At 42.4% G+C, this 13,060-nt stretch overlaps 1 protein-coding gene across 1 annotated transcript; it reads right to left on the bottom strand.

The window, feature by feature from the left end:
* Positions 1–2,357: 2,357 nt before the first annotated feature.
* ldhd (lactate dehydrogenase D) lies at positions 2,358–12,881 on the bottom strand. Its single transcript, XM_004086260.3, has 10 exons — positions 12,750–12,881; positions 11,596–11,708; positions 10,827–10,968; positions 10,594–10,735; positions 9,708–10,067; positions 7,565–7,693; positions 6,576–6,703; positions 6,311–6,401; positions 4,837–4,948; positions 2,358–3,070 (listed from the first exon to the last, which is right to left on the bottom strand). The coding sequence occupies exons 1-10, from the start codon at positions 12,828–12,830 to the stop codon at positions 2,890–2,892; spliced, it is 1,479 nt and encodes a 492-aa protein (XP_004086308.1). The 5' UTR covers positions 12,831–12,881; the 3' UTR covers positions 2,358–2,889.
* Positions 12,882–13,060: the final 179 nt, after the last annotated feature.

Here is a 13,060-nt window from a genome sequence, read left to right as displayed (position 1 = left end):
CCAGAAGAACGATGGTCTTCAGATTTCATTGAACCTGCACTTTCAAACACTCTGAAACAGCAGTGCAGCCCAAACCATGACAAAGCCTCCTCCATGCTTCACAAAAGGGACAGTTTTCTTTTCTTGGTATTTGTGTCTGAACAAAGAGGTGATGTTGGACCATCTTTGTTTAATCTTTCCAAAACAGGTTCTTCCAGAAGCTTGGTGGTTGTTGAAATGCATCATGGGATATTCCAGTCAGTGTTTTCATGACATTCTTCCATCAGTGGTGTCCTCCTCAACTATCTCAACTTTACAATGTGTTGTTCAGTTTAGCAACACCACCCTCAACGTAACGACAGGGCTGTGTTCAGCATCGCCATGTTTCATCAGCATTATCATGACTGTTATCCTCATGAAATGCTGCATCACCATGTTCATGTCAGGACTGTCACCGGGTGGAGCAGCAGAGCGCCGCCTGGTTAACACCTGCATGGAGCGAAAATTCCACTGAGAGGTTTGAATGGGAGTTTCCAGCTTTTCTCAGAGTTGTGGCTGTTTTAATGTGAAGGAAAATCAATACTTAGGGATGAAGGGGATATTGTGATTGTGAGAAAAACAACAGTAATGGTGTCAGGAACTGGTGGTGTAAGAGCCAGGCATGGTGGCAGAAACATGTAATTAATAAACTAAAACCATGGAAAAACAAAAGGTGGCAAAGCAGAGCAGATGACCTGACCATGAGAAACTGAAAACCAGACACCTAAATAGACTGAATGAACAACCTGAACCTGGACAAGAACGTGAAAAAAACTCAAAACATCACAAAAATCCAAGAGCACAATCCTCACAATCGGTTGAAAACCACACAAATGAACAAGATGTTGTTGGTAAAAAGGCATCAAATCCACCAGAGGGTCAATAATCTGTTTCTGTCAAACTTTGTCAGCTTCTCTTCCTGTTGTGTCTCTACTGTCGTTGTCTCTTTAGGAACATGTGATGTAATCAAAAAGATGCCCAATCACAAGCTAGCTTCTACCAAGTCAGGTCAATTCCAATGGGTTGAAGGTGAACCACAGTGTCCAATGACAGGCTGGCGACCTGTCCAAGACGTAGTACCCCGCCGTCGCCAAACATCAGGCAGGTTAGGCTCCTGCAGCTCCGTGGGACACTGCTGGTTAAGAAAATGGATGGAACACATGGTTATTAAACATATGATAACGTTTTCACAGCACTTTAAACAATTCCTGATAAAAAATTTGAATGTTTGAATATTCAAAGCTGATATGTCCTTTAAAAATGTTGTTTCTAATGATTAAATTAAAAAGAAGCAAAAGTAAGTTTCTTTGCTCAAAGACATTTTCATTTATAGTTTTAAATGCCGAATGAATAACAAATATCTAGGTTTGATCAATTTCGGTAAAATAATTCAAATGTTTTGCATCATCACAGAGTTAGTTAAATCTTTTATGTATCAATTCGTCGACCATGTATGGAAATATGTGTGGAATCATGTGACGGGGAAAAATGCTAAACCCTGTCAAGTGTATTCTGTTTTTAAACAGAATTCAACTTTGTCTTTTCTGTTACAAGAATTCCAGACAGACTTGGTTCACGTCCTCCAGTTTTGGTATTTACCTGTAAAAGTATCTTTACAGGCATTACTACGGACTGGGTTTGTCTCTGAAGAATACAAGTATGATTTACAAAGTTCTGAAGTCCATCTCACACTGACAACAACTTTGAGGGCTGGAGATTTCGGGCAAGCTATAAAAAATCATTTGACCAATATTAAATCAATGTTGATACTTTGAATCCATTTTCCCTTTAATGTACCGTAGTTTCTTACACTTTTTTAGACAAAATTATTTTTTTAATTTGTTTTTAACTGTTTTTTTTTACAATAGCATACTTGAAAATCATTTTTTATAACCAAATAAAGTAGATTTTGTGTTGCATGGTGTTGCAGTGGTTGGCGCTCTTGCCCCACAGCAAGAAGCCCTGGTTTCTGTGTGGAGTTTGCATGTTCTCTCCGTGCATGCGTGGGTTTTCTCCTCCCACCATCCAAAAACATGCTTCATGGCTTAATTGATTACTCTAATGCATGGGTGTGTGATTGTGGCCCTGCGACAGACTGGCGACCCGTCCAGGATGCCCCCTTCCTTCGCCCAGAAGAGGCCGAGATAGGCTCCAGCAGCCCCGTGACCCAGAAAGGGACAAATTGGGTTTAGAAGACGAATGAATTAATTTTATTACATAAAATATTATATTGTCGTAAATCTAACCTAATCAGGAACTTTTGGATTGAAGTTCCTGATTGACTGAAGAAAATGACCCCCCCCCCCCCCTCAAACAAATCCATCTGAATGAAAACAATAGAATTTTTCAAACCAGAACTTTATTATCATAATGTCATTGATTCCACCAGGTCTTTTAAATTTTGGGGTTAAGATACTGAAAGAAAGAGAAATTCAGATTTTGCTGCAAAACTGAAAAGAGGAACAATTTTGTCACAAAACCGGGATTCTGGAAGGAGATCCAGATCCTGGCAGATGCCATCGAGGGTGGACTCCATCAACCACCACAAAATAAAGGAAAATAATTATACATTTAAACTTTAGCAGTTTGAGAGCTCCTGGTCTGCTATCAAATAGTATTAAAAATATTCAAAAACTATTTCATAAACAATGTCTACTTCATCTCGAAAGATTTCTTAACAATCAAAACAAAAACTTTTATCAGGTTTTAATTTCTGAGCACCAACTCACACAAAAACCTGATTCTACACCAGTATGTGCAAACTGTCTGCTGTTATTAAAGCAAATATCATTAAGATGATTATCTTCAATAATGTGGCATTCATTCTTGATTTGCTTCATTTTCCCCATTGGAGCTGCCCCCCCCCCCTCCTCATCTTTCTCCTTGCAGCAGAACTTTCCCAGGATTCATCAGGTTCTTTGGGTCAAGGGCATTCTTGAGCTTCTGCATGGCCTGGATGCCTGAAGGTCCCAGCTCCTCACACAGGAGGCGTCTCTTTCCCAAACCCACCCCGTGCTCCCCGGTGCACGTGCCGTCCATGGCCAGCGCTCGTCTGTGGAGGACAGCACAGGACACGGAGGAAGTGAACAAATGAACTCAAAACCAAGAATCTGCTGCTGAGAAGCTCTAAACTTGTTTGCTGTATTTAAAATCTGGTCAAATGTTTTGGAAAATCTAGCACAGCAGTGGAGGAATGATGATATGGGAGGACTGTCTAAGGTGATTGAACAAATGAACCAAAGAAGGACCAAGAAAGAAATGAACTATGCAGCTAAACAAAGTTACACAGCATCATGAAGATGAACAATATTTCAGGTCTCTGGTGCCTATGGAGGTTCTCTGAGGTTCTCTGAGGTTCTACAGGCTGATGCATTATCAGTGCTTCAGAATAGTCATGAAGTCAGCTTGTTACATGGATAACTGCAGTTTCATATTCTGCTTTAATCTAGAAATAGTTTCTCAGAGATTTCCTTTCCCTAAATGGAACTTCAGTAGAGGAAGGGGGCTGCACCAAAAAAGAATTGGGACATGCAGGATAAGTTAAAGTTCCTGGTCTGATCTGTTCATCCCAGACTTCTTGGCTGCGTTTTTGTCATGCCAGGATGAGAAAGTGGGCCACGTTTTTACATGTCTGTCCGGCTGTTGCCGACATCTGGAATGCATGCACCTCAGCTGTGTTGTTTTGACAGACTTATCAGCAGAAAAGCCTTTAGCAAACGATGAGAGAGAATCAGGAACAGCGTTCCTCTGTGGTTCTGCAGCATCTGTTGGTGTTTCCAGGCTCAGGTAAGCAGAACTTTGATTGCAAAGCTGAGACAAGAAGATTCAGTTTGAGAAACTTCAAACCTCCATCATGCAGGTAACCCTTTCCGTGAGAGCAGCAGAAACTGGCTTCAACAGGGACAGAAGAAGGAATAGGAAAAACTCCTAAGTGTGTGCAGGTTAAGAAGATAAAGAAGTTTAACCCACAAAACACCAGCATCAGAGAGGAAATGTCAAGAAAAAACATTTCCGGAAAAGACAGAGGAACAGAAGCTGGACCCAGAAAGACTGGACGGTGGCCCGGACAGATGAGTCCAAGTTTAAGGTCTTCTGAACCCTGCTGAGATACGGTGGAACCGGCCGGACTGCAGGAAGACTTTCATGTTAGTCCACCTGTGGGCGATGTTCCAGGAGGCAGCAGGAACATCCCTGCAGGTTCTCTAAAAGATCTGTCAGATGGACAGGTGTAGCTCTGCTGAAGGTGAAGGACCAAAGTCATTATTTTGATGAAAAACATTGTTTCTTGCACTAATCCTGGATGTTAGCATGAATGTTAGCATGGGTTTCTTAACGCCAGTATAGCCCTTTTTCTTTTGTTTATTAGTGCGTGTCCACCACCTGCAGTTGGAAGAGACTAGGTGCGAAATGTTGAAGCGGTTCTAATCCAGTGAATCTTGCTCCAGGCTTTTTCTTTCACAGCTCTATTCTGATTTATAAAAGACACAAATCGCAATTGTTATTTCTCCTCCAAATGGTTGGTACGTCCCTGAATTAAAAAGGAAGCCATCCAAGTGTCACTACCATATTCCAGTCCTGATTGGTCAAAGTTCAACTGGTTTAACTTTCAACAGGTGTTCAATGGACGCACATTATGTTTGTAGAGCCCGAAAACGGTCGTAGAAACTCGCGAAGCAACGCATTTTTGCGAGAATTTTAACTGCGGAAGTCTGAAATTTGCATTTGTAAGTGTTTACATAGACGTTTCATTGGAAATCAATGGTAACTGTATATGAGCGGCAAACCTGTCCCCCTCTCCTGGACTCTACACCTCTTTACCTGGCCAGCCTCTCAGTGAACAGATGGACTCTGTGCAGCTCATCCGGGTCACTCGGGTCCACGACCATCAGGCAGTGGAAGTTTCCGTCGCCCACATGGCCTGCAATGGGTCCTGAAGACAAAGCATATTTAGAACTTTTATACTTGATGGGATTCTCCTGCCATTTCCTCCACTAGAAAACATGATGTTGTGTTCTTCTGTCTCGTTCAGATCTTCTCAGACCGAGCCCAGCAGATCGGCGCCATTATCAGATCTAAACCAGAAACCCTTCCATGTCATCTTGCTGTGGTTTGGGTTCTGTTTGTGTTGATTTTACCACCTGTTTTATTTTGAAGGCTTCTTCCTGCCCGTCTTAGTTTGAGCGTTACTTCCTGGTCCCAATCTCTTCTGATCATGTTCACCTGTGTCTTGTCAGTCCTGTTTGTATATATGTCTCGTCTCTGCCTTCCCCTTGTGCTGCTCCATACTGTCTACTTCCCTGTGAGGCTGTTCACACCACCAGTTACGTCTTTGGTTTCCCTGCTTGTTATATTAAAACCCTTGTTTTTGGAAGCACCTGCCTCCCATCTCTGCATTTGGGTCCTGCTCCAGCCCCCTCACCTGACACATCTGTTAGTCGCTTTAAAGGCTGTCATTTGAATCCGACTGCTGCTTCATAAATAAACTAACCTGGATTCTGCTTTCTTAATATCTTCCTCAAGAAAGCATCTTATAAAAAAGGTTGTTAAATTTATTTGAAACTTTTCCAGTTTGCCAACACAGCAGCAGTTTACAGTTGTGTATTCTATTACATTAGTTGAAAGCTTTCTTAAGAGGATTTGACACAGAAGTGTTGTGTTTTTCTTCATCTCCTTTATGTCTATGTGCTGAGATCTTTCTCAGATTCTGTTTGTGGCACTTTTACCATGTTCTTGTGGCATTTTCTCATGGTGAAGGAGATATTTAATGAAAATTAAGATTAAAACTGAAATTCTAAGAGTTTTTTATGTTAATTTTTTTGTGAATCAGGAGCAGATACAAAAATTCTGTTTGTAAAAGAACTTACTGTATTTTCTGCATTGTAAGACACCTTAAAACCCTTTTTTTATAAAGCCTTACAATCTGGAGTGCCTTTTATTTGGATTCAATTCTTTTTTTGTTTACTGATGTTGAATCGACTTTGTTATCAACTTTATGTGTTGTCTGTTTTTCGTACGAGTTGCAAACAAGGTTGAGTATTTTTATGAATAAGTGGCTGACATTTACCAATGTGGAACTGTGTTTTTTTTAACATATCACTAACATGGTAAGGAGTTAGCGTAGTAACAGTAACGTTGTAACTGTGTAATGTTTCCTGCTTGAAATTGACCTAGTAATGTTAAAAATACAAAGATCACTGTCCTGCTTCTCCCAGTGAGTCAAATCTGGAAAGTGTCCCTAAAGTGGGGGATTTTGGTTCAGTTGAAGAGGCTGCTTCTTATCATCCCTGCTCACCTGTTAGCCGGCTTTCCATCAGGTCCTCCTTTGTCTCCACGATGATCTGAGGCAGGCGAGATAGAGGCACGCACACATCTGTGGAGTAAGCCTGCACCAACGTGAACACACACACAGGAAAACAGCTTTCAATCCCTTTTCTGCACGTTCTGGTAAATATTGAAGCTCGAGTGCCACGGGCAATGCTACAGCCTCACATTCCTATCTTTGGAGTCGATGTTTGCACCTTTGGGAGCATGACTCCTGGAGGAGAAGCTTTGCTCACCTTGCAGCCCGGTCTGAGCGCCTGTGCGGCGTACCAGGCGTCATGGCGCGCCCTCCACAGCCGGCTCCGTGTCTCTGCGTCTCGAGCCCACTGAAAGTCTGAGCCTTCGTTGCTCTGAGTGATCTCCTCTGCAGAAACACACATGATCCACGTCCAGGTCTTTCCAGTGGTTCCTCCAACAGGAAGCTCAAAGCCTAGACTCTGTATTTTAAACCGGATTCTTTGGGGTCCAGCTTTTCCCAAATGAATAATTTTCATTCACTTCAGTGACTTACAACCTTTGTAAAAAACACACCAGCTTTTTGTTCACTTTAAAACTTGTGGTTCTGTGTATCAGAGTACAGTTTAAAGGTTTGTCGTTTACAGTCAATATTCATTCCGGAGGCAAAAGCTTCAAATCCTCCAAAAATGTTGTTCTCTGGGAGAACTTACAAGATCCATTGAACTTTGAACAGTTCAGCAAGTGATTTTAGAATGATGTGTACAGCTGGGTTCTATGCTCCCAACTATTGGACCTTCTAAAAATACCCTTTTCAGGAATTATATTTCATTTTCTGTGCAAATTTCCATCTATGTTTTTTTTTTATGCATTTCATTTTTCAATGAAAAGTAAAATCAATTTAACTCATTTGGATCCAGGCAGTGTAACCCTTGTGCTATCCAAGGCACTTTACCATTGGGAGTTGGGTCATCTAGACCCACTAGACAGTGCTCTGAACCTTTTTTCTTCAGTGATTTGTGATCTTCACTGGTGTCCATGGATTACATGAAATCTTTCCACCTTTATCCACCTTTGTCATGGTAGGGAGAACACCTCAATGGAAGGGTGGGGTCATCTAAGATAGCACAAGGGTTAAGCAGTCATTGAGCAACATTTTACTCCAGAAACGAGGTGAGCATAGAGGTAACTTGATCTACAACTGTTTGGGCTTTTATTTTGAAAGGTTTGAGCTCTGGGAGCATGTTCATCTGCAAACACAAACACACACCTGTGATGTTGACTTGTTCTTCCAGACTCCGCTCCGATCCGTGGAACTCCAGGAAAAGCGTTGGGACAACAGGATAAGAGAGGGAGCTGAACCTGTTACAGGCGTCCATCATCACATCATCCAGGAACTCTGTAAAACACACACACACACACAGGATCACAAATATGCATAGATACAGACAAAGAAACAGACACCCATAAACAAACACAAACACCCACACAGACGCAGACAGACACACAAACATTCAGACATACACAAACAAACACACAACACAAACACATATGGAGAAAGAAACACACAAACAAAGACACACAAACATTCAGACATACACAAACACACAACACAAACACACATGGAGAAAGAAACACACAAACGAAGACACACAAACATTCAGACATACACAACACAAACACACAGAGAGAAAGAAACACACAAACAAAGACACACAAACATTCAGACATACACAAACACACATGGAGAAAGAAACACAGACAGACACACACACACAGATTCCCAGTGCAAAGGTATGTGTTTTGCTGATCAGTTCCATTTTTTAATGGGTATTGATCTCTTCTCTGGGTTTCTTCCTCAGCATTGGCCCACTCTGGCATTCTATTGTTCCCCATGCAGGAAATCCATTTTCCAAATGGAATCCAGTTTAACCTTTGCTTTCCTCTTCTGTCTTTTCATCTTCCACTCAAGCTGGAAGAATCCCAAAAACGTTCAGGAAAATCTCCGGGTGTGGCTGAACCTCAGACAACCATCTTCAAGGTTCACAGCCAGCTGCCTTGACTTCAATGAAGTTCCAGAAGAATTCAGTGATCTGACCCACAAAGTGCTCCGTAGGTCATGTTTCATGCACATGCTGGGTTCATAAGTTGAGACTCTTTTAAGTTGGCTCTACAAATGTCAGGCCTCCATTCAAAGACTGTCATGGGACAAAGCAACACATCTGTAACCCTGAAAATGGGGTGTGAGTGAAAGAAGACCAATTTGGAAGCAGAAATAAAGGCTGCAGGACCTGATGATCACAGTTGAAGTTAACGGTTCTCAATTCTAACATTCTCATTCTGCTAAATGACCTTCAGGTGCAGGTGGGAGCATCTGCAGACAGCAGGGGAGAACTCTGGACTCTGCCGTCTGAGGGGAAGTCTAAAAAGATGGTGGTTAACCATATCTCTCTGAATCCACCTTCTCCCATGTCCACCTGAGTAGCCTCTACCTCTCTACACTTGATTATGAGAAACTAGTATGCTGTTCACCCTTCAGCATGTCCCCTTGTGACTACATAGGCAGTGATTTTAAGGGTCTTGCCCAAGGACCCACACTGGATGAAGCTCATTGTCCCCCCTTGGAAACACCAGCCCTACATGCAGCCAAGTGGACCATCCAACCGCTTTTTAATAAGAAATCAGAATCTTCCTTCAAATGTGAGATGATCCACAAAAAATGTAAAACTATTTTTGCAATGTGGACGTTTTCTCCTGTCATTATTAACGGGTTACTGTAGAAAGATACTAAACTGTTCTACTGGTAGATCATGTCATTCTGTCAAATGTAAAAGTAGGTGGGATGACAAAAGCTGTAACCCCCCCCCCACACACACACACAAAAAGGAACAGGGGAGAGACAAAGAAGATTAGCATAATTTCTACCGTTCTACACTTTCTGCTCCTAATCCAGTATAAAACTTACACTGTTCTGCTCTTTTGCATCGGTTTACATCTACACTGACCAAAAATATAAATGCAACACTTTTGTTATTGCATCCATTTTTATGGTATGAACTCAAAGATGTGAAACATTTTCCACAGACACAAAATAACCAGTTCTCTGAAATATTGTTCACAAATCTGTCTAAATCTGTGATAGTGAGCACTTCTCCTTTGCCAAGACAATCCATCCATTACCTCGCAGGTGTGCCATATCAAGATGCTGATACGACAGCATGATTATTGCACAGGTGTGCCTTAGACTGGCGTTTATATTTTTGGTCAGTGTATAAACGTCCAACTAGGTCCTTTCCGTTCTGTATCACCTGTGGCATTTGAAAGCTTCTTTAGTGTTTCAGCATCTTCAGCTAACAGCGTCAGGCTTCCCACAAGTGAAGCTTCAGTCCCTGGTGTCTTTGCTTCTGTCTTACCGATTCTAGCGATGGGAACTCCAGCCTGCAGGATCTGCACGGTGCTGTCCACGGCAGCCTGCACGGAGGAGAAGGAGCAGACGGCCGACACCGTGGCCTCTGGGATGCCGTACAGACGTAACGTGGTCTTGGTGATAATACCCAGTGTGCCTTCTGAGCCCACAAACAGGTTGGTAAGGTTGTAGCCGGCAGACGTTTTCCTGGGACGGCGTCCTTTGCCAGCTGTGTGCACGATGGTCCCGTCTGCCAACACCACCTCCAGGTTGATGACATTTTCCCTCATGGTCCCATAACGCACCGCGTTTGTGCCGGAGGCGCTGGTGGCAGCCATGCCGCACAGAGAAGCATCTGCTCCGGGGTCTGACACAAACAAACGCCATTCTGTAAATATGGAACATTGCTGACGTGGCTCAGGACTTTACACTGCTGATGTTCACACCGAGGACGGCACATGCTCTCAAGAACACACGCTTAGCGCATGATGTTCACACTTTACCGTCACTACTCGAGACAATCGCATGTCCACCACCTACAGTTGGAATAGGCTTGGTGTAAAATATCAATTGCAAGTCTATATCAACAAACCTTTTACAACCTGGTTTTTAAACCTGGTTTAACATTCAACACGTGTTTAGTGGGGGCGTGCCTTGAACGTAGAGTAAAATAACGGTCGGGGAAACTTGCGTACACAAGAGTTTTGAATGCAGAAGCCCAAAACGTCCACATATGCGCGTTTACATAGACTTTTCATTTGAAAATCATCACTTAAACGCGTGTTGCTGAGGGCGGTGTGAACGTAGCTTGATAGTTCTCTTTTTCCTGGCAACAGTTTTCAAATCTCTGATTTCTGTGACCCCCCTCCCCACAAAAACAGCTCATCACTGACCCACAGGAAACCATAGGCCTGTGTCTCGCAAATAAGAATTGAGGGTCTTCCGAGTCACAGCAGGTTCTACTGTCACGTCGAAGTCCTCTGGGTGGAGGTCCAGGATCTGGTCCATGTTCCTTAAACTGAAGCAAACCCCACCCTAAAGAAAGAACATTTTTACATTTATTTCACTCTCCTTTTTTTTTTTTTATAGAAATACATGCATCCAATACAAGGAAAAACATTCCCACCCTCAGAGCACCAACCCCTCCCTCCAAGCCAGTCCCAGTGCCAAAGGGGATGATGGGAAGGTTGTGTTTGTAGCAGGTCTTGGCCAAAGCGCTGACCTCCTCCACACAGCGTGGAAACACCACAACATCTGGAGGCCGACATCTGGACAGCAGTGCAAAACACTTATTTCAACTTCTTCATACCAACTATCATTAATCATTCATGAAGCTGAAGCCAAATGAACTAAATCATGTTTGCAGACCGTTGACTATATATAACCACTGGAGCGAGCGAGTGTGAGGTCATCCATAGAAAATGGTTTACTTCCAGCTCCAACCAAATGAAGTCAATTCAGTCGCCATGTTGGATGCCGCCATGTTGGAGCCAGACAACGTCAGTATACAGTAAACAGGTCGGCCCCAGTCGACATTTCTATGGCAACCACTCTGGCCAATCAGGAGTGAGCTTGTTGGAAGTCCACACCCCTACCACTTCTCACGTTCACCATGAGACCACCTACTTTTATTGAGGCTCGTGGTCAGTTTATAACTAACAATAAAGAAAAAGAATCATAGAAATGAGGATTACCAAGAACATGCAAAAAAAACATGATAGATCAAGAATGGTTCTTCTGACCAATAGAATGACTGAGTAACAGCTGTTTATTTCTCTATAAAAGTCTATGGGATTCTGGCTTCTTGGAACCAGCAGGTACTTCCTGTTTGGGACGTGAGTGAGGTCACTCAGTCCAGTTCTCATGTACAGTCCATGACCCAGATCAACCCGGACCTGTGCACAGACTCGTCCCTGCCGTGCTGCTCTCTGACTGCTTCACCCAGTGAGACTCCTTCATCGCCGCATATGAACCTGAAGGCGGAGAGAGCCCTGTCCACAGCCGCTGCCTGTGGAGAAACAGTGGAGGCAGGGGTCATCGGAGAGGGGAGGGTACCACAGCCAGCAACACAGCAGCTTCATCCAAACTCTCCCATCTGCTTGAAACTCAAAGAGAAAACCTGCAAACTGTGAAATGATGTAAGTCTGGTTTAACAAAGAAAAATTCCCTGAAGAACTTTCTGCAGAATCAAAGAAATGAGTGAAAGACATGCTTGCTAAATACTTTGTTCTTTTGCATAAATGACCAAAACATAAATGTCACGTTTCCACAAAGAATGACAGTCCTAAACCAAGACGGATGGAATACACTTTTTGACTCGAGATAGCGCTATCCATTTATTATTAAACTAAAAATCATCTATTTTCATTCTTTTTTTTTCTTACTGCCAACACTGATTATGCACATTATGTATATGAATTTTAACAAGTCAAATCCCTTTTTGAAAACATCTGCAAATTTGTAATAGAAACAATTAAATCTGGCACATTTTGTTGAATTTGTACTTTGTCAAACTTTGTCTTCACCTTGACTGTTTTATTGCTGACGCCTGCACTTTTAAATCTTGTCTTTAAACACAAATCAAAGAAGCCTGAGAACATTTTAAAATAATGGATTTCTTTGTTTTATTTCTGTATTAAATGTTTTATTATATTTATTTAGTATATATAACCTTGTGGTTTTAGTGTGTGAATGGACCTATTGGTAAGTTTTGGCCAGTTGATGAATATATTTAGAGTTTTAGTCTCTTATAGATTCCTGGTGGTTCAGTTTTCCCCTTTACTCTTTGCAGCCATCAACATTTCTGTCCTGCAGCTTTACACACATTTAATGAAGGGTTTTAATCATTCTATATTTGTGTATATACGTTTCCTTTTCCTGAATAGTGAAAGTGTAAAATAGACGCTCATGACATGTGCAATGCACATTTTCATTTTCCTAACTGTCCCTCTCCAGTCCATTCGCCTTAAAACCTAAACCAAATCCGGGTATTTACTGTCCTTCGTGACCTTCTGTTGTCAACAACGCCGTTTAAAAGGAATGAACGCACCGAAGCAGAGACTCCTGAAGTCAGGCTTCTCCGGAGAAGAAGCAGCCGGCTGGCAGTAGATCCACTGAGGCCGAGCAACATCCTGATCCTTGTTGACGACTCTTATTCTGGCAGGTCAAGCTAAGAAAACAAAGTCTTTCCGCTCCTTCCTTTTCAAAATAAAACATCTTAAACCCAGAAGAACTCACGCCTTTTGTGTGTGTTAAATACAGAAAAAGCACCCATAACTGAAACTGAGCCCCATAATCCAATGCGCTCTGTGGTTGGGAAAATACCATACAGTGGCTCTTTGCCTCCATTCATATTTAGTT

Source organism: Oryzias latipes, chromosome 6 (assembly GCF_002234675.1).
Source record: "Oryzias latipes chromosome 6, ASM223467v1".
NCBI classification, from domain to species: Eukaryota; Metazoa; Chordata; class Actinopteri; order Beloniformes; family Adrianichthyidae; genus Oryzias; species Oryzias latipes.
This window is presented reverse-complemented; position numbering and strand designations above follow the sequence as displayed.

Coding starts and splice junctions, on each gene's coding strand:
- ldhd (XM_004086260.3), bottom strand. CDS start 12,830: ATGTTGCTCGGCCTCAGTGGATCTACTGCCAGCCGGCTGCTTCTTCTC. Junction 11,709..12,749: donor CTTCAGGAGTCTCTGCTTCG/GTGCGTTCATTC, acceptor GTTTCTCCACAG/GCAGCGGCTGTGGACAGGGC. Junction 4,949..6,310: donor GATGGAAAGCCGGCTAACAG/GTGAGCAGGGAT, acceptor CTTTGTCTTCAG/GACCCATTGCAGGCCATGTG.